The sequence below is a fragment of the Exophiala bonariae genome (genome assembly GCF_035927105.1).
Source record: "Exophiala bonariae strain CCFEE 5792 chromosome Unknown scaffold_25, whole genome shotgun sequence".
Taxonomy (NCBI): Eukaryota; Fungi; Ascomycota; class Eurotiomycetes; order Chaetothyriales; family Herpotrichiellaceae; genus Exophiala; species Exophiala bonariae.
This window is the reverse complement of record NW_027042500.1, coordinates 310054-333221: the sequence shown is the minus strand read 5'-3', so window position 1 is coordinate 333221 and position 23168 is coordinate 310054. Positions and strand designations below refer to the sequence as shown.

General features: G+C 49.8%; 11 protein-coding genes across 11 annotated transcripts; 5 read left to right on the top strand and 6 right to left on the bottom strand.

The window, feature by feature from the left end:
- Positions 1-1790: 1790 nt before the first annotated feature.
- Positions 1791-4914, bottom strand: LTR84_006626 (uncharacterized protein; the record flags this gene model as incomplete). The annotated part of the gene is made up of 2 exons (XM_064850186.1): positions 1791-4555; positions 4614-4914. 2 exons carry the CDS (start codon positions 4912-4914, stop codon positions 1791-1793), a joined length of 3066 nt encoding a protein of 1021 aa, XP_064703073.1.
- A 566-nt stretch (positions 4915-5480) lies between these two features.
- LTR84_006625 (uncharacterized protein) lies at positions 5481-7011 on the bottom strand (the record flags this gene model as incomplete). Its single annotated transcript, XM_064850185.1, has 2 exons — positions 5481-6122; positions 6175-7011. 2 exons carry the CDS (start codon positions 7009-7011, stop codon positions 5481-5483), a joined length of 1479 nt encoding a protein of 492 aa, XP_064703072.1.
- A 538-nt stretch (positions 7012-7549) lies between these two features.
- Positions 7550-8335, top strand: LTR84_006624 (uncharacterized protein; the record flags this gene model as incomplete). The annotated part of the gene is made up of 1 exon (XM_064850184.1): positions 7550-8335. One exon carries the CDS (start codon positions 7550-7552, stop codon positions 8333-8335), a length of 786 nt encoding a protein of 261 aa, XP_064703071.1.
- A 405-nt stretch (positions 8336-8740) lies between these two features.
- RPS25 (40S ribosomal protein S25) lies at positions 8741-9231 on the bottom strand (the record flags this gene model as incomplete). Its single annotated transcript, XM_064850183.1, has 3 exons — positions 8741-8976; positions 9101-9158; positions 9229-9231. The coding sequence occupies 3 exons, from the start codon at positions 9229-9231 to the stop codon at positions 8741-8743; spliced, it is 297 nt and encodes a 98-aa protein (XP_064703070.1).
- Positions 9232-9611: 380 nt separating this feature from the next.
- On the bottom strand, positions 9612-10265 carry CRP27 (40S ribosomal protein S22; the record flags this gene model as incomplete). Its single annotated transcript, XM_064850182.1, has 2 exons — positions 9612-9871; positions 10133-10265. 2 exons carry the CDS (start codon positions 10263-10265, stop codon positions 9612-9614), a joined length of 393 nt encoding a protein of 130 aa, XP_064703069.1.
- A 1422-nt stretch (positions 10266-11687) lies between these two features.
- On the top strand, positions 11688-13001 carry LTR84_006621 (uncharacterized protein; the record flags this gene model as incomplete). Its single annotated transcript, XM_064850181.1, has 3 exons — positions 11688-12259; positions 12318-12880; positions 12964-13001. The coding sequence occupies 3 exons, from the start codon at positions 11688-11690 to the stop codon at positions 12999-13001; spliced, it is 1173 nt and encodes a 390-aa protein (XP_064703068.1).
- A 384-nt stretch (positions 13002-13385) lies between these two features.
- On the bottom strand, positions 13386-14981 carry LTR84_006620 (uncharacterized protein; the record flags this gene model as incomplete). Its single annotated transcript, XM_064850180.1, has 5 exons — positions 13386-14153; positions 14218-14430; positions 14483-14544; positions 14613-14800; positions 14854-14981. 5 exons carry the CDS (start codon positions 14979-14981, stop codon positions 13386-13388), a joined length of 1359 nt encoding a protein of 452 aa, XP_064703067.1.
- A 600-nt stretch (positions 14982-15581) lies between these two features.
- Positions 15582-17224, top strand: LTR84_006619 (uncharacterized protein; the record flags this gene model as incomplete). The annotated part of the gene is made up of 4 exons (XM_064850179.1): positions 15582-15744; positions 15794-15897; positions 15945-16016; positions 16064-17224. The coding sequence occupies 4 exons, from the start codon at positions 15582-15584 to the stop codon at positions 17222-17224; spliced, it is 1500 nt and encodes a 499-aa protein (XP_064703066.1).
- Positions 17225-17932: 708 nt separating this feature from the next.
- Positions 17933-19523, top strand: LTR84_006618 (uncharacterized protein; the record flags this gene model as incomplete). Its single annotated transcript, XM_064850178.1, has 2 exons — positions 17933-18271; positions 18330-19523. 2 exons carry the CDS (start codon positions 17933-17935, stop codon positions 19521-19523), a joined length of 1533 nt encoding a protein of 510 aa, XP_064703065.1.
- A 167-nt stretch (positions 19524-19690) lies between these two features.
- On the bottom strand, positions 19691-20309 carry LTR84_006617 (uncharacterized protein; the record flags this gene model as incomplete). The annotated part of the gene is made up of 2 exons (XM_064850177.1): positions 19691-19741; positions 19794-20309. The coding sequence occupies 2 exons, from the start codon at positions 20307-20309 to the stop codon at positions 19691-19693; spliced, it is 567 nt and encodes a 188-aa protein (XP_064703064.1).
- Positions 20310-21069: 760 nt separating this feature from the next.
- LTR84_006616 (uncharacterized protein) lies at positions 21070-22650 on the top strand (the record flags this gene model as incomplete). The annotated part of the gene is made up of 2 exons (XM_064850176.1): positions 21070-21460; positions 21509-22650. The coding sequence occupies 2 exons, from the start codon at positions 21070-21072 to the stop codon at positions 22648-22650; spliced, it is 1533 nt and encodes a 510-aa protein (XP_064703063.1).
- Positions 22651-23168: the final 518 nt, after the last annotated feature.

Sequence of the window (23168 nt, the reverse complement as noted above, 5' to 3'; positions counted from 1 at the left end):
AATGGAAAATTCTTGAACGGTAAAATTGAATTGGTTGGCCAGGGTGTGGTGCAATTTTCGGATCTCTTTTGCAACATTCAGGTCGTCTTGCTCCCATTGCAACAGGAGAGCGTAGACGTTACGGTATGGACCCGACTTAACAACAGTTGCAGGATGCCTATCCCTGTCTCCCCAGCGCCGGGCCCGGCCTCGTTCCTCCGGCTCTCGGAAGAAATCACCACGGACTTGAAAACGGGAGCTGGAAGGAGGATCTGCTCGCATGTCGGAAAACCACTGTTGCTTGTCAGATGACTGTCGATGGGGCGGGCCGATTGAGGTACTAACAGAGGTGAATCTGCGAACAGATGTCATATTTCGACATATATATATGTTCTCCTCGGTGAGGAAAGTCACTAGTACACGATTGCAATTGATGTTGGCAACATGCGAGACCGCATGTGAATCCAAGAGTTAGTTGCAAGGGCTGTAGCCTGAGGCTCGAGGATTCATGTGATATAGATCAAAAACCATATTCATAGTCACCGCTCAGCTGTCTGGAACAGTCTTCTTATTGTGAGATTGGGACGATTCAATAAACAATGACGTCGTATAGAAATTGCCAGTGGCAGAATTTGTCTCAACGATGCATACACGGTCGCAATTGTCTAAGCCCTCTCTGCGCCTCCTCAAAGCTAAAGACACGAGCTCGTATACGGGAATTCTCTTGGCGAAGGCACCACGAGGCAGACTCAATGGTGTTTTGGACATGCCAGGTTCTCCGCATTCCTTGATGTCTGAGAAAATCTAGAGCATGCCCGTGACTTGTAGCCCAACCTTGTGGAATTAATGTTGTGAATTGACATCAGTCTATTTAGCAACTCAGGCCAGACAACGCCGTGGGAAGCGGCCTACAGAACATTGGCAATTATGAGCGAGACTAAGAACACAGGGCATGTGAGAGTCAAATAGCGAGTTGCTCAGGTCTGCAAACAGGTATGGAAGTTGGCAAGGTCAAAATTCCCCGCTGAGTATTGTGGTATCTCAAGAGTGCTAGTACAAGAAACAAGAGGTTGTCAAAAAGATGTACACAGGGATAACCAGAACCACCCATCCATGCCTAGTGGCCATTCTTCAGGTCATTTTAGGGGAGCTCCAATAGTCAGATGCTTTGGTAGGTGCCATCAGGGGTATGTTGGGAAGGCAGGGTGATCTGATACCATGTCGTTATGGCATACCAATAGACCAAGGTACCATCCTTTCGTGACCCTCTGCCCGTGGTTTTGCGTTTTGCTTTGAAGCTTCTCACATGCTCCATCCCCAGGCCTCGTTCCATTCCCACCAATATCAAAGATCATTCAGTTCAAGTTCCTCATTCGTCAATATCATTACTGGCTATGGCCGGATTCCTTCCCCGGGCAATAAAAGTGCAGAAGTCCCGCCCGTTTCAGCGTGCCGGTCAATTTGTGTGGTGCCTCCCAAATAACTCCGTTCCCTGTCGCATCGGGAGATCCAGATTCCAGAATGCTTGATGACTGCAAACCTTTGCTGTGGAACGACGCAGGTCCAGGCAGTTCAACATGCACCGGAGAAATGGGGTAGGACAGATGGAGAAACACACTAGAATGCCGCTCTAGTCAGAGCGTAATGCAACAGCCTGTTACTATCGTACTTGAAAGCAAGTTACTAGATGCGTGGTACCACAATTGCACAAGAATGGCTCTCGGCTGATGTCCCCCTTGCAAAAAGATGACACTCGATATTCTGTTAAATAAACAGGAGAGCATAGCTATCAGCCGCCTCAGATAAGGATATCATCTTTGCTGGGGAAACTGCATGCCTTGTTGTTGTTGCTGCTGTTGCTGCTGCTGTTGGGCATGAAGTATCTGCTGTTGAGCATGTTGCATTTGCAGCTGTTGCATCTGTTGGGCGTTCTGTTGTTGAATTGCTTGGGCCATGTTGGGATTCATGTTCATGCCGCCCATTCCATTTGGCATGCCTCCACCAGCTTGTTGCGCTGCCTGTTGCCTAAGTTGAGCTTGTTGCATTTGCATGGCATTCTGCATATTATTCTGCATGGCGTTTTGTTGGCCTGGATTCTGTGCGTTGGCTTGGTGTTTGCGAACGGCAGCAATGGCAGCTTGACGAGCTTGCAGTCCTATTTGATGTATTTCATTCTGCTGCAGCATGCTGGTGTTGCCTTGGTATTTAGCAGCAGCTTGTTGCATAAACCTCGTCTGATAAGCGTTGAGCGTGCTGTTGTAAACTGACTGAAGGTAGGGAGGCAAGCTAGATCTTTGCTGTTGCTGCTGTTGCTGCTGTTGAGGTTGCATACCAGCCATCATTTGTCCTTGTGCTTGAGCAGCCATCATTCGCTGTTGTTGCTGTTGGTGCTGCACATGTGCCATTTGAACTGCTTGTTGTTGTGGTGTCATCTGATTGGGAGCAGGTGAACCTTGAAGCTGGGTTTGCTGAATGCTTTGCATTTGAGCCTTCATTGACTCGGCCAATTGCTGATTGTACACTTTCTGTGCTTGAGGTGCAGGTGACATGTGTTGACTTTGAGGCGTTCCTTGTTGCATGGCCTGCGCCTGCGCCTGCGCCTGGGCTTGTGCCTGAGCCTGGGCTTGGGCCTGTTGTCTCTGCAAAGCAGCTTGTCGATCGGCCTGAGCATGATGTTGTGCTTGAAGATGTGCCATTTGAGCTTGTCCCATTTGAGGAGTACCATTCGCCATGGCTTGTTGTTGCATTGCCGCTTGTTGCTGCATGTGTCGACGTTGCATTTGAGCGACCTGTTGAGGATTCATAGGTTGAGAGACACCATTAGCCATCTGTCCCTGCATCATTGCAGCCTGCATCATTTGAGGGGTTGGCGCTGCCATACTGCCATGCGGACTGGCTTGTGTCATGTGCTGTGATGGCGTGCCTTGTCTGAGGATGGGGGTTGAGTTTCTAGCAGCAGGTGTCCCATTTGTCAACTGTGGCGTACCATTACGGCTTGGCTGGCCCTGATTACTAGGAACTCTCGACATCGCTGTAATTGGATGAGCGTGTTGTACAGCAGATCCTGGTCTTCCAGGAGATCCGTGACCTTGTTGAGAAGTTGAAATTGTCATCGGTTGTCCTCCTTGATTAGAAGAAGTAACAATGGGTGACGAGGCAGCGTGCGGTGTTCCTTGACGGATGATGGGTGAACCACGTTGTTGCGAGGCAGCCATCATTTGACTTTGCATGTTAGGCGGGATACCATTGACTTGTTGTGATGGCGGTCGCTGGACGACTTGACCAGGATTGGGAACTTGCTGCTGTGGCTGGCCTGGTTGTTGTTGTTGCTGTTGAGCAGCGTAAGCAGCTTGCATTTCTTGTTGTCTAGCTCGAAGCATGCGAGCTTCTTGCGCCCTTTGAATCATGATGCGTTTCTTCTCTTCTTCTTGCAACCTTTCCTGCTGACCTCTCCTATTCTCGTCTTCTTGGAGTTGTCGGTCCTTCTCTCGTTGCTTCCGCTCAGCGATGTCTCTCTTAATACCGTCCAGAGCGTTAAATTTCTCAAAGCGAGGTTGGAACATTCCTGCTGCGGCTTGATTTTCAACGGCGCCGGCATTAGCAGCGTCCGCAGTCCGCTCGTCCATAATAAGCATAAAGCGTTCTTGACCCTTGGCATGAGCATCTTCTGCAGCCAATTCGGCGACGGTCCTCTTTCTGCTCTTGGGAGAAGGTGGTCTTGCATCATGATGGGCGTCTCGAAGCATAGAGATTAGACTTTCAGCTTCTTCCAGATTGTCAACAGGGTCGAGATACAAGGGAGGCGCCGTAGAATTCACCACTCGAGCTTCATAATCCAGCATGTCCTTAGGCTCAATCTTCAATTTTTGTTTCTTGAGTGGAGGGCCCTTCTCCGTGGACGGGGTTGCTGGCATGCCCGATATGGGAGTCTGTGGTGCAGCTGATCCATTCGCTCTGCCATTGCCATTCGCCTGAGACTGTTTGCGATTGACCGATTTGGGATCTGGAGTCATGGCATCGATCACCAAATCCATATGTTTAGACAGAATGGTGGGTCGGAGCGCGACATGGTAGACCTTGGGTTGAGGCTTGCTGGACTTTGGAGCGACGTCGATCGTGTCGGTGGAATTTACGGTGGAGGAAGGCTGACTAGAGACGGAATCCCTGTGCTCATGCTTCATATTCATTGGAGGTGACCTTGCGACAGACTGTTCCTTGGTAGGATATGGTGCATAAGGAGATGGAGTAATGTACTGGTTATAGTTGTGAATGGAGAACAATTTCTCATCATCTGCGGCGACCCCATTTGCAGCGACCTCCTTGGCCGCCGACTTGTGGTCCAGTACCCTGACAATCAACCAGCCCTCGTAGTATCGAACTTCTGATTTTCGGAATTCTTCAACCATATCGTGAGGGATGGTACCTTTCTGGAGATGTTCGATGAAGATGCGCATTTCGGAGTGGTAGCTGAAACTTCCATCTTGCTGGTCGAAGCGAAAATGGGTCGGGTGGAGGTGGACAATTAGCGATGGGGGACAGCCTTTGTATTTTCTTAAAATATGTGAGTCTTTTGGTACTGTAAATCAGATTCGTCAGTATGTAATTCTAGACGCTCAGCCAAGTATGGAACAAACCATAGGGTTCGGGGAATTTCTTGGAAGTCTTCTTGTCATTCGGGGCGCCATCTGTAGTGTTGTTTCGCGTATTCAACCTCTGCAGCCGACGGTTCGGGCGTGCTGCGCCGTTTGTGGTGGTGGCAGTTGCACTGGATGCCGTAGTAGGAGTGGTCGCCGGGTTCTGACCAGGAAGCGACTTGGGAACGCTCGAGGGAGAGGCGGAGGGTGGGCGGCCGCCGTTGATACTGGTTTGTACCGGCGGAGGAGGCTTTTTAATCTTGGTGGCCATTCCGGCCGGTTTAGCGACCACAGCAGCCATCATGTGTAATCTAACAGGTAGTTTGTTGTTCCTTGCCTAGCGGATCTAGTCTGAGGCAGCAGACACGGTCTCTTGGGAGCCTCGGCCACTTTGCGACAGCGCAGGGCACACGCGCAGCATCGTGAGGGGCAGGCAGAGGGTGTAGATCAGTAGGATTAGGACAGGGTCAAGTTTGGAGGTGATGGAGCGCCTGACGAGAGTCGGCTGGTCGTAGAGAAGGGAAAGAAGGAGTTATTGAGTCGAGGTAGATGGAAAGTGATTGCGCTCGCTGACCAGTTTGATACTGGTGGTGTTGGTGTTGGTCTGAGAATGAGGTCGGATTCGTCGGCTAACTTGCCATAATAAGAGCGACTTGCTTGTCCTGGAAGGCTACTTGCGCCTCTTTAACGCTGATCATGTCAGATCTTAGTCATCGTCTCAAGGCTGGCTACGGTGGGTGCCACTTGAACAAAGTAGAAAAGGGGCCACAAGGGGTTCGAGCTCGCAATGGGTGTGTGGAAGAAGGGGCTTGTATATCAAACTTGTATCGTAGACCCATTAAAATCATCACTTCCGCTCACTAAATCTCAATCTCGCTCATTGATCCGTCTCTGCCAATCCTCTCCAATCTTCAGACTCTCCACCACCGTCACCCGCTTACCCAAACCAGTCCGCTCTTCTCTCTGCCACCACGTTTCGCTCTTTCTGGTCGTGGACTCATCGTCAGTATCAATCAATCCACCATGGCCCCCTTCATCGCCGATCACCACCACAGTTTGTCGAACCCATCCGGATAGGTCAGAGACTATTTCACCGTCTCTGCCACAGAGTGATTCTTGTATATATACTACTTCTGGTGCCAAGCTGCGTAGGATATGCTTGTGCCCGTTTTGTGATGTGAACGGGATGATCATACTGTCCTTGTCCACGATAGCTAGTGCCTGGTTGTGCAATGTCTTGTATAACGGAGTGGTCTCGTCAATAGGGTTTGGCTCCACTCGAGACAAGATTCCATCTGATGGAAACTCGCCCGGTGTCTGGGCAGGAGTTTCACCTGGAGTGTGCGCATCATTATGGCTGATATTGGAAAATGATGAAGCCATGGATTGTGATGGCCGTCGTGTTGCAACTGGGCTTAATGGATGAGCCTTCAGTTCTGGCGTGTAGATCAAAACAAATATTCTGGTTGTATCAGGGTCGATAAATTCGGGAAGGTGTGCAAGAATTGACTGTCCGAATAGTTAGTAACGGTCAAGATAAAAATGAAGCATAAACACCTACAGCATGCTGGCCAACATCAATCTCACCAGTGGTGGAATCCTCCAGAGCAGAAACAACAATCGCCACAGTCCTCCGCTTTCGATGAACCACCGAAGCGGTCTTGGGCAGGCTGACTGCTCCAGAAAAGAACTCATCCGCAGTACCGCGCCGTCTGATGCCTTGGGTAATCTCTCGATTGGAGTCTTTCTGTTCAGCCTCCTCACTCCACCTTTCGTGGTCTTCGTATCCTCCACTGTTTCCAGTAAATGAGCTAATAGCACCACCGACCATAGCGCCAGCAGCTGCGACGCCCGCGGCCCCTGCTGCAAATGTCTTGCTCGCCCAGTCGTTGGGTGGGATAGGACTTGCGGAACGGCCAAAGCCAAAGGCACTCGAGACCCGAGCCACCAAGCCAGTCTCCTCTTGGTGTTCCACCGTCGTAGATCGTGCTGATCGATACTCCCCTCCTCCATCAAAATTACCTGGTGGAGGAGGACCTTGGAACCCTCCAGGCGGAGGCGGGCCACCAGGACCGCCGAATCCTCCAGGTTGTTGAGGGCCAGGACCAGGACCCGGGAAAGCGCCTGGCTGGGCTTGTCCTTGAGCAGGAAGCGCACCGCTCATGCTTTGGTACCCTGGAGGCGGAATGCCCCCGGGATAGTGTTCATCTTCACTAGAATCCACCTCGTCATCGCGTCTTTCACTCCAAATCCACGCAGCGACACCAATGGCAGCTGCTGTGACAGTCAAGGTCAAAGGTATCCAATACCCAAAGGCGGACCGATTGCCAGAGTGTCCATAGCCACCAGAGGTGGTTGTGCGCTTCCTCCGCTCTGTTACGGTATATTGGTAGGACATAGTCAGATATGATGGCAGTAACGGCTATATTATCTTAACATCGCACTCAGTGTGCTGATCTTCGGTGCGCAAGGTGTGAGGTAGTGTGGAGAGCTCGAGTTGGTGGTGGGTTTGTTTTGGCTGCGATTGTTTTCTTTGTTGCCGCAGCCTCGGTTCAACAGGCGGCTGCTGGATTGCGCAGCGGAAGGTTTTGTGTGCGATTAATGTGCTCTACAGATGGTCAGTGCAGAGCAAATATGCAGTATGACAAGAGGAAGAGGTCGAACGGTAAAAGAAAAGAAAGAAACGTGATACTGGGTGCCCAGGTGGGTGAAAGATGGGATTGTGGTGGCTGGTCGACTTGGGAGACAAAGTCGCTCTTTCTCCCAGCCTCATCCGCACCTGCATCATCGTCAAGTTCCCCACAATCAGGCTTAGCTTTCTTACGGTTACCTGTATGTGGTATTTGTGTTACCAAAATTACATTCCAGCATCACTTTCTGCATTCCATTAACACAGCAAATGCTGCCTGTTGAGCCGTTCTTCTCTAGTCTACAACATGTCCTCTCCCTCAGGCGCTCGTCGCCGGCCACAGGCCACCAAAGGTAGTCCTGACGCAAGCCATTCCGCCCGTTCAAACTCCTCTCCCGACGAACTCGAAGACCAAACATCCCGCATCATCTCACCCCTCGACATCCTCCGCGTAATCATTACTCTCATCGGCGTCTCCTGCGCCCTTTCGTACTACATAACATCCGGCGCCTCCCTCTATTGGAACTACGATCCATGGTTCACGCAGCCGGCGAAAATTGCCCAGTGGTGGCAAGGTCCCTTACAGTTGACCCCAGAGCAACTCAGTGTATTTGACGGCTCGGATCCCAAGAAACCCATCTACCTGGCCATCAACGGTAAGATCTTCGACGTCTCTGCCGGGAGACATACCTACGGGCCTGGCGGGAGCTACGAAGTGTTTGCAGGACGAGATGCCACCAGAGCCTTTGTGACGGGTTGTTTTCTCGAAGACCGCACGGGTGATATGAGAGGTGCAGAAGAGATCTATGTCCCGATCGATGACCCAGATGAGGATATCACAAGTGCTCAGAGGAAGATGAGAGCGGAGCGGGATCGAAGAAAGGCCAGGGAAAAAGTACAGGCTGAAGTCCAGAAGTGGGAGAGTTTCTACGCTTCCAGTAAGAAGTATTTCCTTGTTGGTGAATTGGTGGGGGTGCCGGAGTATACGGGCCCGCCACCCAAACTGTGTGAGCCGGCGCAGAAAGGGAGGCCGAAGAGGAAGAACATGAATCAGAACGATGCTTCTGACACACCAGGAAAACCTGTACTTTAGCCACATGCTGATATATAACGTGATCTTGGGAAGGGAAGATCCAGATCCAGATGCGGGAGTAATGAAAGACACGAAAGAAGATGAATTGGACATCAGTGACAACTGTTTCTTCATTGATTTTGTCCAGCCGTCCACTTTGACCGATTGAGGTCAATGCATTCGTCCTGTCGGGTATCAAAGGGTCCTGGCAGCAGCATGTCCATCTATCATAACCATTACCTGGCTAGACAATGAAACGTCTGCACCATCTGATTGACTCGTTGTTTGGGTGCCCGAAATCGTTATATGTATCCATCGCAAATGATGACTTTATCACGTCTGGGATGTTTGCTCTAATCGTGTCATGTTGGTTTTCTCGAACCGTGCCCGCACCCATATCATCAAAAACCCAGTCGAACCACAAGTCTAATCAGCACCAGCGGCGACTCTCGTGTAGATGCTTCCCTTGGAGTGTGCGACGACTTTGCGGATGATGCCTCTGTCCTCGAGGTCGGCGAGGGCCTTGCGAGCTAGCGATCCATTGATCTTCAGACGATCAACCAGTACGGCGACGGTGACCAGTCGGTATGATTGCACATCCTTGTTGAGTTTGTCTGAGGTGGCTTTGTCGAGAATCACTGCGTGGTTGGCCTTGTCCTTGACTGTATAGGGAAGATACCCAAGTTAGCGAACCGAATCACCCTGAAGATACGTGCAACTCGATTGATTGATTGATTGATTGATTAATCGTTCGATTTGATGGATGGTAGAAGAGATATTGCATACCCTTGCCCTTGGACCACTTCTTCTTCTGCTTCTTGCCGCCGGAGGATGCTGCTGGCGCCTGAGTTGTTCATGTCAGTACGGAATTACAATAAATCTGCTAGAGCATAGGATTGATGGGGAATATTTACCATGTTTGTGATATTGAGTGTTGACGAGTACCAGTGGTAAGTTCAGAAGAGAGTGCAATGTTGAAGTTGGCTGCGACTCAGTGTAATCGAGATTTCTCGTTCCCGCAGGTGGCCGAATTGAGAAGTTAGGGCAAATGTCTTGGCACCAAAATCCACCAGCCATCAACTTTAATGGGTCCCGTCAAATGATATGGCCAAAAGATGCTTGTTAAAATGATGAGGAAGGGATTAATGATAGATAGTCATGGTTCATTACAGCCAGATCGTGCTGTGCTATCTACTAGGTCTATGACTCTGAGCTCAAAAACTTTTCTGGGTATCTCATTTCCTCGCTCGTGAAATTCGTCCTCGACACCTCCAAGGTTTCAAGTTGAGAAAAGTGTCTAGTAGAAGAAACCAATGACCTTACCGGCCACGTGCTTTCGTCGAGCCTCCTCGTGGTCCATGATTCCAGCACTGGTGGTGAGGACAATGTAACCAAATTGACGAGATGGGAGAAGCTTGACAACCCACTTCTCAAGATCCTTGAGAGCGACGTTGTATCGGGGAGAGATGACACCAGTCTTGTTGAGACGGCCGTTGAGCTGGATCACAACCTTGCCGTTGCGGTGGTCATCAACCTCCTCAAATTCGCCAATGTAGCCTGTTTCCACTCTGTCAGTGACTGTCCTGACTCGCGAGATGGATGTAGCGATCGAATAAACATAATCAGACATGAAGAAAATAAGAAAGCAATGTGTAAGATCGGTCGCAAGATGTAAATCTCAATCTTTCGGGTACTTAAAGGGCAAAGGTCGTCGAGCAAATTTGAAACCACCGCCTAGTTATCAACCCGACAATTTGTGTGATGGAAAATGAACCTCCTCTTTCTGCACAAATCTGAAAAAACATCTGCGGGACGTACCGTGCTTTTGCATGACGCTCAAGAATTTGATGATGACCTTGGAGCTGGGTCGGATGAGGACTTGACGCTTGCCGGCCTTTTCGGCATTGTTGATGCTCTTGAGAGCGTCGTTGAGGACGGATGTCTTGACCATGTTGGCGGTTGTGTAGTGAGATTCTCAAGTCGTGTAGAACAAGGACTTGAGGTGTCTGCAGCATAAATCTTCTGTTAGTCTTCAGGAGCCTCGAGCAGGAAGAGTGCCCATTCAAGGGTTCTTCAGCTCGTGTTGCAAAAGATGAACGTGTCCGACGATGAGCGTTGTGAAAATGCTACAATCCACAACGTCCAAGGTGGGATTGTTCATCCAAGGCTAGCTGAAGAGGGCCGGAACATCGACATACCTCGAATTGATAGATTGGAATTGACGGTGGAAAGTTGTCGTTGGTGGACGTGGAGGATGAATCGCAGGATGAAATTCTAGGAGCCAGATTTGATTGTGCTTTGCCAAGATTTCACATCTCACTAATCCGCATTGGGATTTTAGCCTCGTGTTTACAGCCTTGTCCAACCTTCCCCTTCCCATGAAGTATACGACATCCTTCCTACGATTCGTCCACCAGCTATTATTTTGTGTGCCTGGAGAAGTTGGGTACGTGTGAAAGTCAGGTCTCAAGATTAATCTGATCCGGAGATTGAACTCGTCCCAGCCCACTGAGCGAATCCGGTGTCCGGAAGATTCGGTCCGAGTCAATTCGAAGGCCGGTGAATTAGATGAATCAAGGTTTGACAACCGGATCCGTAGTTGAATCCAAGGTCAGATACTCGAGAACACTGTGCTATTGGATTTCCAGTGGCATTCCTCTCAATTGAGTCCGTGTTCTGGACGTGACCCTACGAGAAGGCGATCACCAGGTTTACAACCCCCCAAAGCTAACCCTGTTCCATCTGGGGCAGGGAATAGTTTGTCAGGAAGCTGAATAGTTTCGAATCCCTGTGCTACCAGAGAACACGCGATGAATTGCCGTGCAACTTGGAACGTCGGTGCCCACGTTTGCTCGCTGCATTCTTCCCAGAGTACCAATTATCCCTAGACTACTCGGATCCGATGGACACTCTCTGGTACTGCCATCGCGTGCAGCACTACGCGGTGACTTGGCCCATGAGTCATGATTACCTTAAATTGTGATCCGGTGGTCTTGCCATGATATAAGGGGTAATATGCGTTTGAATAAGCTTCTGCATGAGCCGAGCAGCACTGTGATCTGGGGTCCAATGCCGAACTCGGCCCGGCGGCCGGAGTCATACACAACTCCGCGAAGCCTCCAGTCCAAGAGCCAGGAGTCGCAAGGCTGGATCACCATATCGCTAAGCAAGCAAGTATGCAACCAAGGACGGACGTCAGCTTCGCGTAGCTCTGTTCTCCACTTCTAACCGCTTGCCCTGCGCAAGATAGCACTCAACAGTGCATGCAGGTTTCGATCGACGTCTGGGGAGAAGAATGATGTTTAAGTGATATGCAGTTTGAGTAAGATCATTCCTCCATGCCAGAGACATTAGCAAAGAATCCACGGCGACGATGAAGGCCTGCTGTCGACTCCCATACCGGCGGGATATCTTATGGTCTGCCATCAAGTCACGAAACTATGCAACTCAAGCACCACCACAGCGTCGACTCAATGTCCCAACCGACTTCAAGAATACACCTCTCCTGCATCATACGTCAAAGACATTCTCAAATACCCCTGGCTTGCCGGCCGGAGCAGATTCGACGAGACTGAATTTATACCAGTCTGTCAATTCGGCACTACGGACAGCGTTAGGCGCTTCCAATGATGTTTTATGCTTTGGTGAAGACGTCGCGTTTGGTGGTGTGTTTCGCTGCACCATGAACTTGCAGTCCGAGTTTGGAGGCGACAGAGTCTTCAACACACCCATCACGGAACAGGGAATCGTAGGAGCAGCGATCGGGATGGCAGCTGAGGGCGCTCGACCGGTCGTGGAGATTCAGTTCGCAGACTATGTATATCCCGCATTCGACCAGATCGTCAACGAGGCCAGCAAATTTCGGTATCGCGAGGGCCATACCGGGGCAAACCTAGGCGGCCTGGTTATCAGGATGCCGTGTGGAGGAGTCGGCCATGGGGCACTGTGAGTATTCCTAAACCCCACCATATTCCCGTTGAACCATACTTACACGCATCACAAGATACCACACACAATCCCCTGAATCATTATTCTGCCATGTCCCAGGCTTCAAAGTCGTCATGCCACGCTCTCCAACGCAAGCCAAAGGCCTGCTTCTCTCCGCAATTCTCGACTCCGAAGACCCGGTAATTTTCATGGAGCCCAAAATCCTTTACCGCGCGGCCGTCGAAGAAGTCCCCACGGAGGACTATCGACTTCCACTGGGAAAAGCCGAGGTCCTGAAACCCGGCTCCGATCTAACCATCATCTCTTATGGCCGACCGCTCTATAACTGCTCTGCAGCAATTCAAGCGGTGGAGCAAGAGCGAGGAGTGAGTATCGAGCTTATCGATTTGAGGACCATTTATCCGTGGGACCGCGAGACGATTATTGAGAGCGTGAGCAAGACAGGCAGGGCGATTGTCGTGCATGAAAGTATGGTCAACTACGGTGTTGGGTCGGAGGTATCGTCCGTGATCCAGGAGTCCGCGTTCCTGAGTCTGAAGTCTCCTGTGAAGAGATTGGGTGGTTGGACCACGCATACTGGTTTGGCGTGGGAGAAATATATCTTTCCGGATGTGACAAGTGAGTTTCAACCTTGATCATTCCAATCAACTTCACCAGTTGCGATTTCGATGCAAGGAGAACGAAGACTAATGTTTTAACAGGAATATATGATGCTATTTTGGAAACCCTAGATTATTGAGTAAATGGATCCTGGAATTGGAGTGGTACTTTGTCACGATTTTTCTGCCACTGCTTAGTCTGGTGTGTTTGCAGATGTCGAACACTAGTAGCCTCGTGTTTTTGCTGTGGCTGGGGGACGATTTATATAATCGCAAAAGACAATCAAGCGAAACTCAACCGATTTTCTGTTCCTGCCATAATTTCGATGATAGCAATGAATCATGGATGACTACCATGTTACATTCTACCAGCATTTATGACAACCATTCATTCTACCACTGGTTCAGAATGAAGTTGTCATAGAATAAGAAGACTGATTGAAACCACAACGCCTCCGATAAGATGATCTTCTCATGCAATACAACATTTTACAATCAAACAAGAATTCGTATACCACTGGAACCTAGAGACCGCCAATCCCACCTTCATGGTCCTCAACATCATACTCCCCAGGATATTTAAGCATCAACCTTCTCATCTCCTCCCTCTGCGCCTTCTGCTCCTCGGAATAACTCCCGTACACATCGTCAAAAATCGAACTCAAGCGCGGCTTCTTCTCACGCTCGGCCAACTTCAACTCGGAGAGGATATCCTTCCTGATCTGCGTGCGAGCCTGTTCGTCTTTCTGGTCGTCCCAAAGCCTCCTTTTCTTCAACCACTTTCCTAACTTGAGGATCGGATTGTCACGCACAGTCCAGGGCTCCACGTCCTTGACACTGCGGTATGCAAAGCTATCGTCACTAGTGCTGTGATGTGAGATGCGGTAGCTCATCATCTCAAGTAAGATTGGCCGACCGCCGTTCTCGAGAGCTCGGCGCCTTGCTTCCTTCGTCGCTTCGTGCACGGCGAAGATATCCGTGCCGTCGACACGTAGAGAATCGATGCCGTATCCGATTCCTCGACTGGCGATCCCGTCGCCCCGGTATTGCTCTGATGTTGGAGTGGAGATCGCATAGCCATTGTTGCGGCAGATGAAGATCACGGGACAGTCGCGTGTTGCGGCGAAGTTCAAAGCGCCGTGGAAGTCGCCTTCACTGGCGGCCCCGTCGCCGAAATATGCAACTGCGACACGAGGGGTCGTCGTGCCGCTTTCGAGGTCTTGTAGTTTCATCGCGTATGCTGCGCCCGCAGCGTGCGGGATTTGTGTTCCGAGTGTTGAGGCAACAGCGTGCTACAGAGGCGGGTTAGTACGCTGTCGATCAACAGTGGTATGAAAATGGGAGAATTGAACTTACAATGCCGGTCTTCTCCCTACCACTATAATGGACTGGCATATTCCTTCCCTTCCCAGGATCATTTTTGTTCGCTGTTAATTGACTCATGAAATCCTTCAGGACAAAGCCTCGTTGTAGAAATACTCCTGTCTCTCGATACTGACAGGTGATTATGTCGTCTGGACCAAGAGCGGCAGCAGATCCAACCATGATGGCTTCTTCTCCTTGAGAGACCTGGAGTCGGATTGTTAGCCATAGTTATCAAGACTTTGATTCCGAGGCTCACCATATAGAAACTCAATCTACCCTGTCTCTGGGCTTCAGACATGATCTTGTCCATAATATTGACTATATATCATCAGCTCAGCGACCGATATACAAATCTCTGTCTTGTGTAATTTGGCAGGTTCGCGTACCAGTCAACATGTTCTTGTACCACTGCAGAGCCTGTTCATCCTCAACAGCTGGTGGTTCTCGCTCTTTATCTACGATCGCTCCCTCGGCATCGATCACTTGATATGTTGCGATCGGAGGCAATGTCGCTGGCTGTAGAAACTCGAGTTTCGACACGAGAGGGCTCCTCACGGCCCCAGGAAATCGTGGTCTTGTTGTCCTAACATCAGCGCGATATTCCAAATTTCAAACCATGATACTGACGATGCTGAGATTTGTTCCAATGTGAGTGTGGAGTTATGCCGTAGACATCTTCTGGTTATCTGTGGTCTCAACGCTGCTGAAGCTGTCCGACCAAAACCCAGTGCCTTGCGACCACATTGCCAACCCATCGTGACTGTGGAAAATCTGGGGATGATTCTCGACAGATTCGTACCGAGCACTGTGTTGGATACTTTAGACAAGTAGTCCAACGTCCAAGGGGTAGGCGTGTGTTGCAACACCAGGGGGATCTAGTCTGGACAATGCTGTTCTTGGCATGGTATTGCATTTCAACAGCATGGATCGCAAACGTACTGCATGATAGAGCATCCGGGGACTACCAGTGGACTCCGAACAATCAATCAACAGACACTTGATCTAGCCATCGCCGGCCCAAAACAATGTCGAAGAATCTAGTGCATACACGGTTACCCACGGTAATCCGGTGCTCGGCATCTACAACCCGGGCCCCACTCGGTCTTTTCCGCCAGCCTTGCAGGAGTCCGGCGGGAAAGCGAATAGTCGTTTCGAGTTAGAAGATTGAGATATGTTGCCTATTTGGGTGGTGTTCTTAGGGTAGATGATAGTGCTAATCAGCCGTGATTGAGTAATGTTTGTTCTTTGGTTGACAGGGAGACATAGATTGCCCCGTTCATTTCATTTCTTTTGTAGCGGTCCTTGATACTTCCTTGGATTCAAAACTCATCGAGAGTATATCACACTGAGTTGCAATGGCACTGCAAAAGGTGTTACCAAGAATTGCACCCAGACAGCTGGGACAGTGCTTCATCAGTGGGCGATCAACTCAACCGGTTCATCAATGTAGTCGTTTATTTCACCAGTCTGCGCCTCTAAAAGTGGTGAAACCGTATATCCTCGCAGATATTGGCGAAGGTCGGTCACCGTATGCTTCCTATCAGAAATTATACTAAGACTCAAGCAGGAATCACCGAGTGCCAGATAATCAGCTGGTCTGTGAAACCAGGAGACAAAGTTGAGCAGTTTGACACGATATGTGAGGTTTCGTCTGACAAGGCGACCGTCGAGGTCCGTAGCCATTGCCACGTTTGGGTTTTGGCAGCTAACAGGATTAGATAACTTCACGGTTCGATGGAGTAATAAAGAAGCTGTATTACGAGCAAGACGATGTGGCTGTGGTTGGCAAGGTATTTTGCAGTACCCTTTGTTGATCGTGGTGTTGACACTAGTGCAGGCATTGCTCGACATCGACATCGAAGGTGATGATGAGATTTCGACAGAAACGCAAGTGACAGAATCTGAGCTCGAGGTAAGCGCCGCGACAGGCGAACCTGGCAAAGCGCAGGACACCACCACAATCCAAGCTGTCGAAACCATTCAACAGTCTCAAGGCTCCAGTGCCACCAGCAACCAACCCTCGGCCCCTCCGGCCAGTAGCAGCGATTTCGCAGCTACGCCTGCCGTGAGACATCTACTCAAACAGCACAATCTCAGCGCTGCAAATATTGTCGGCACCGGGAAGGGTGGACGTATTAGCAAGGAAGACGTTGAACGGCATATTACCGGGCTAGGTCAAGACCACCCTGCACCCGCCCCAATATCAAGCCAGGTGACTGCCACACCAAAGTCTGAGGGAGATGTTTCGATACGCTTCAGTCCGACGGAAAACCAAATGTTCAAGGCGATGACTCGGTCCCTGAGCATCCCACATTTTCTGTACGCCCATACGGTGGATGTCTCGAGCTTCCAGGAGGTACGGACGAAACTAGCGAGTTCGAAAGTCCTGGAACATCTGGCGACATCCGCCGGCAATACAAGCACAGCTCCGAAAGTAACTCTTTTGCCGTTCATCCTAAAGGCACTGTCAAGAGTATTCACAAAGTTTCCCAAATTGAACTCTCATATGGATGCATCGGATCCCAGCACCCCAAGGTTGACCCTCAAAGGAAGCCACAACTTTGGTATCGCCATCGACACCCCTCAAGGTCTCCTGGTACCGGTGATCAAAAATGTGCAGAACCATTCCGTTCTCTCCTTAGCTGCCGAGGTAAAGCGCATCAGTGAGATTGCGCGAGCAGGAAAACTCAGACCGGAGGACTTCCAAGGAGCAACCTTCACTGTCAGTAATATCGGCAGCGTGGGAGCAGGATGCCAAGTCGTCAGTCCTGTGATTGTTTCTCCTATGGTGGGAATCCTGGGGATGGGAAGAATGTCAGATGTACCAGTGTTCCGCAAGGATGATGATGGTATCGAACGGCTTGTTAAGGAACAGCAAGTCATCCTCAGCTGGAGCGCAGATCACCGGATTATTGATGGCGCGACTGTTGCGAAGGCTGCAGACATGCTGGCGGCTTTGTTGAGTCGCCCGGAGAGTTTGGGACTGATCCTCACATGATTTCGACGGACGAAATGGAACTGGGAGATCGGAAGCTTGCTTTTTGGAGCTTGCTTTTTGGAGCTTGCTTCAGGTACGACATTGATCGCTATCAGGCGAGAAAGCGAGAGCAGAACGAGCAGAAGGGAGTCTAACAAAAATTGAAAAACTCACGGGATGAACTGCGTCCTGAAGGCGCCGAACGAGGTCTCAATTCGGCGCTCGGTCTGAGAAAACCGGCATGTGTCGAGCATGCTGAATATGGAACGTAAAATAGTACCCAGCTCAAGTTGTGCGAGTGGTGGGTGATGGCAAGCGCAGCAACAACTACGCATTTCGTCCTAGTTCGTACCCCAGGTCTCAGATGGTAGGTCAACAGAGTCTTTTGATGCTCGGTTTAGTCGGCAACATAGTTGATTGATGGAATCACTTATCCTGAATTGGGTTGCACCACATTAAACTCATGTATCTGATTGTGACTGACCTCAGAAAGGATGATAAATACTGGTCAATAATGAATCGGTGTGACGGCGGTGTGTGACCCCCGACGGTACTCGCACTGCTCGTTCACCCCATAATTCTGAAACTCAATCCCTGTAACTCTGACGACTTCGATAATTTAAAGTTCGACGATAAGGAATGGACTGCAGTGAGGAAAACAAAACAGAGAAGAAATCCAGTTGACGTGTAAGTTTGGCCTTTACCACCGACAGCAAGAACTCGCCCATCATGCTGTTGAATCTGGTCTGTTACGCGTTGTTGGCGAAAATCATTTACGATCTCGTCCTTGCCTTGTATCGAATTACCCTCCATCCACTGTCAAGGTTCCCAGGATCAAAGCTTGCTTCATCGACATATTGGCATGAGACGTATTACGATGTCTTCAAGGGGCATTCGTATATCTGGAAGATCAAGGAGATGCACGAGAAATACGGGCCCGTGATTCGCACTAACCCTGATGATGTCCATATTCATGATCCGGAATTCTTCGATACGCTTTATGGGCTGAAATTGGACAAGTGGGCTTGGTGGACGAGAGGTTTTGCTGTGCCGACTGCAGGAGGGATGGTTAGTTGTGTGCTTCGAGGGTTCCTTGTGGATTTCATTGCTAATTTGAGCATATCAGACAGTCGAACATGAGGTTCACCGCAAGCGTCGAGGGGCGCTGAATCCTTTTTTCTCCAAGGCATCCATCGTCGCGAATCTGCCTATACTCCAAGAGAAACTCGCAGTCATGTGCTCGCGCCTGGATAAGATCGCTGGAAGTCGCGAAGTTCTTGATTTGGAAGCGGTGTACCTTGCCCTCACGACAGATGTCTTGACGCAGTGCTCGTACGGATGGTCGTATGACTACATCCATGCCGACGAATGGGCGATGACGTGGAAACTTGTCAACACCGGAGGCCGGGCATCAGCCTCCATCGTCCGCTCATTCCCACTTATCGGAACCATTGTGCGCTCAATGCCACTTTGGTTGGCAATAAAGCTTGTGCCGCCCGTGGGCTTTATGAAGTCATGGATGCAGCGCGTTGGGATCCAGGTGAAGAAAATAAAATCCGATCCCGAGGTGATGCACCAGATCAAGGTCGAGAAACGGAGGAAGGATACCATTTTCGCACAGATCTTGTCCAGTGACCTACCCGAAAGCGAATTGAGCGACCAACGGCTGATCGATGAGGGAGTACTCATTGCCACAGCGGGATCAGAGACGACAGCCTGGGCGATTACCATTACCACGTACCATCTCATGAGGAATCCCACGGTGTTGAAAAGGTTACGAAAAGAGTTGGCCACGGTAGAAATCCCGAAGGGCAATCCGGTCGCACCTTGGACATCACTTGAGCATTTGCCGTATCTGACCGCTGTCATCAAAGAAGGAGTCCGACTCGCAGGAGGAATGCTGTCTCGACTACCGCGGATCTACGATCAGCCGATACAGTACAAGCAATGGACCATCCCGGCCGGTACTCCCATTGCCATGACACCACATCTGGTCTCGATCGATGAGAATATTTTCCCCGAACCACGGAAGTTCATTCCGGAGCGATGGCTTGATCAGCTAGATGAAGGTCGCACCACTTCGAACCTCGACAAGTATATCGTATCATTCGGCAAAGGCTCGCGTAATTGTATCGGCATGCATCTCGCATACGCGCAATTGTATATGTGCATCGTGGCGATGGTACAACGATACAACCTCGAGATGTATGAGACAGATGATTCCGATGTGACGCCATTGAGAGATCTGTTCACAGCTGGCGTGAAATTGGATAGCCAGGGCATTCGAGTGATTGTCCATGATAAGGATGAGAAGATCTGAGCGTGGATTGTCCACGAAATATCCGGATGAGGAATGCAGACTGACATTCGCCACTGGAGATCCGTTTACTCCGCTCGCATTGACATTTGCTTCATGCCATGATCGGCATTGCAGAAACGAGAGACTGCCCAGGTCACGTGTACATAGCTCGCGTTAGGATTACCGCACTAAGCGTCCGGATTGACGATTATCGTGAGAACAAATAGCACGAAGAATAGCTTCCACGGTATTAGTCCCAAACTTGCAAGACTGTGAGATGAAAACACTCACCATGATCATGACCATCGAAAACATAGAGACCACATTTCCACTACCAACAATGCTCGACGATATCATACTCTTCTGGCATCTGAAGAATCTCACCGCGCCAAACACAGTAACGAGCATAGCCATAGCGAGAATCGTTGAGGCCAACGGGATTCCAATGTTGTAGTCACTCAAGACTCCTGGCGCTGGAGGGTCATGTTTGAGCCTGTAGAGTTGAAGAAGAACGACTGCGAAAGTCGCCAGGGCGGAAGATGTGCGGAAGTACGCCAGGAAAACACGTTCGTTTGCGAGATGGTCTCGTGCCGACGATAGCGGAACATCAACTCGAGGCGCTGCTATCAGAGCGTTCCATGATTTTCGTGAGACTTGATCTGGACGCGTCGCACGAATCTCTCTGGTCTGGTTGTTGTCTGGTGCAGCTGTATTACTGCTTCGGTTTTGGACCGGGCCCATTTCATAGTTTTCCTCTTCGCTTGGTTGTGCATCTATTCCTTGATTTTGTAGCGGGGCAGACACCATCTTTGCTATTGACGACTCTGAGTGCCAATCTTGGTCCTTCTAGGCGCACCAGACAGGTACAAAAGTCATTGTTCTGCTAGGAGTACGACACTGACTTCAGAATTTTTCTAATTGAAGGCGACATTGTGTGATCTCGCATGAAAACATGTGGTTTTTCACCGTATGAAGGGGCTTGATTGTCAGATGCGCCAACCTCGGGTATTTGTTCCGTGCCAAGACGAGGCTGAGAATCATCCAGGAGTTGTTGTATACAGCCACATTTAGATATGTAAGGAATGAGATTCAGAGTCAACAATTGAGCCTCATGTGGTTTGTGACGAAACTACAAACGCTAATATCATCATTGGGATCTGTAAATTGACGTTCTTACTGGTTGGAAGGCCTTCCTCACCACTCACACCAACATTACTTCTTAGCGACTTGTGAGATATTGAGGAAATGGGTGGGCCACATACATGGTCGAAGCGCTTGCGTAGTTTTAACAGGTATGGGGAGTCTCAAACTGAAGCCCGATGTCAAGGTCTCAAACGCAGATTGGATTGTGCAGTGAATGTCCCGTCACCCGGCCGATGAACGCGGTCTTGTTGACTTTTCCTTGAATTTCTCAGTGAAGTTTCCAGAATGAAGAGTCATTACTGCCTCACTGACACTAAGTGTTCTTTGTTTTTAATTCCAAAACAAACAACGACTGGACTTCATGTCCCCTCCCCCTTTGTCCTCATTGCCCATCCCCTGATCAAACTTGTGACCTTGACCCATCATGTGGCCCAAGGAGCTGCACACTTCGTGGAGCGGCGGGCTTTATTTTGACCGAAACGCGTGTCTGTCAAGCTGGACAGGGATTGTCGATGATGAGCTCTCAATCTCAGAGGGGTCTATTCGTGATTTCATCCGTGGCACCAACCGTGGACTGTATGAGAAACTGAGAGGACTCCCTTATCCCACCTATTCGCTCAAATGCGATCGTACTGTGATTCGAGAATGTGAAGATCAAGACCCTGCTGAGGTACAAGTTTCTGGAAAACTGAGATTGATTACCACGGAATCCGGAGAGCTGGGTGTGCCTCCAAGTCCGTTGGTACAGGAATTTCGGACTATTAGCTCCCTCGATACCGACACCGTGTTGACGGTGATTGATTCAATTGTCCTTGGTAAGTCTCGTTACTGTTGCCGCAACAAACTCTTCTAACAACCGACAGGTGCCTTCACCTTCACACTCCATCATCATGACGGCGATCGTACGGTCTGTTGCCTTCATCCTACATGCCTCCTTCCACACCATATCATTCCAAAAGGCTATACTTTTGCTGGCGTCAGATGCAACAACCTGCAAAATGCAGATCACCCATGGTCCTCAGTGGACTTCTACTGCGCTGATTGCCTCGACGTTGTGGTCAAGCTGCATGTTGATACAATGCTCAAGCTAGATGCCGAGAAACCAGAGCTTGTCGATTCTTTGTATGATGGTACGCCAAAAGCACATATCCTCCAAGCTGCAGAACGACTTCAACCAGAACTAATCGACAAGAATCTCTGGAAGATGTATTATCCGACCGAACCCCCATTAGAGGTCGGGGTGGGTTCCAACTCGCCAAAAGGTCTTCGCCTGCGCCGTCAAAAGCAGTACGAAATCAAGCAAATCTTAAAGAAAGTTATTTTGGATCGGTACGCCGAGCAGATAGGGAAACAAGATACTACCGAGCCTGGAAGCTTGGTGATTGTTCGTCCACGACATCTTCCACCTTACGCGGAGCGTTACAAGAAACAAGGCCGAGAACGGACGCAGGATCGTGGTGCCCGTCAGAAGCTGGATTCGGTTTGTGCCATCATTGACGAACCGATTCCAGAGCGTGGTGTCTCCTGCTGGTGTGGAGAACCCAACGTTGAACGCGAAATGATTCAGTGCAGCTCAGAGTATTGCATGTTCGGATTGATCCATTTTGAGTGCACCAACCTCAAGGAGATACCAATTGATGATGGCAAATTTCTCTGTCGATATTGTCAGACAGATCCATTGATTGACGGGAAAATGCCTGAGAGAGCAGAAACGCCATTGGAAGATGACTTATCAGCAATAGTGCCATCCATGGAGACAGACAATGATGGTGACTGGGACACCGAGGTGACGAGCAGTGAGCAAGAACAAGAACAAGATGAAGATGGAGACGATGGAGATGATGAATATGAAGAAGATGAGGAGAGCCAGGATGGCGAGCATGAGCTGGATGATGAGCACTTTCATGCAGCCTCTCGTTTCGTCACTGTCAACAATCAATTGGAACCATGGATGGCTCTACCAGAGATGAAATGGAGCGTGTCTGATGAAGACATGGGCTTTTGAAAGAACTCGGTGTCTCGTCAGGACAGAAAGGTTCCCTGATGGAACGCATGTTTTGGGCTACTGTTTGATTGACCTCTGATATTGGCAGCGATGGATGGGTCAGAACCGGTCTCGATTACGTCTAGTATCTCGGATGTTGAGTTGGATATGGGGAATGGAGGATTGTAAAGGTCGACGTGGCTGGATGTTGTGAGACTCCGAATTGCCGATGATATTCCAAGTCACGTGATGGGAGTGTACACGTGATTGAGCTGACATAATCACTGCCAAGACTGAAATTCTTCCCCGGGCGGCGGTTGAAATCGAGAATGGGAACTGCGATGGCATCACTTCGCTTGCGTTTCCAGCCTTGACCCTCTTCGTTCTTCCAATTTCTTTCAAAGTTTAATGACCCTATCCTTACGTGGCCCATCGCGATTTAGGAGATAGGCAATCATCAGACACACAACGTCTGTCTACTTACAACAGTCTCCCAACCGAGTCCAAGGATCTGAGGATTGCAAAAAAGGCATCCATTG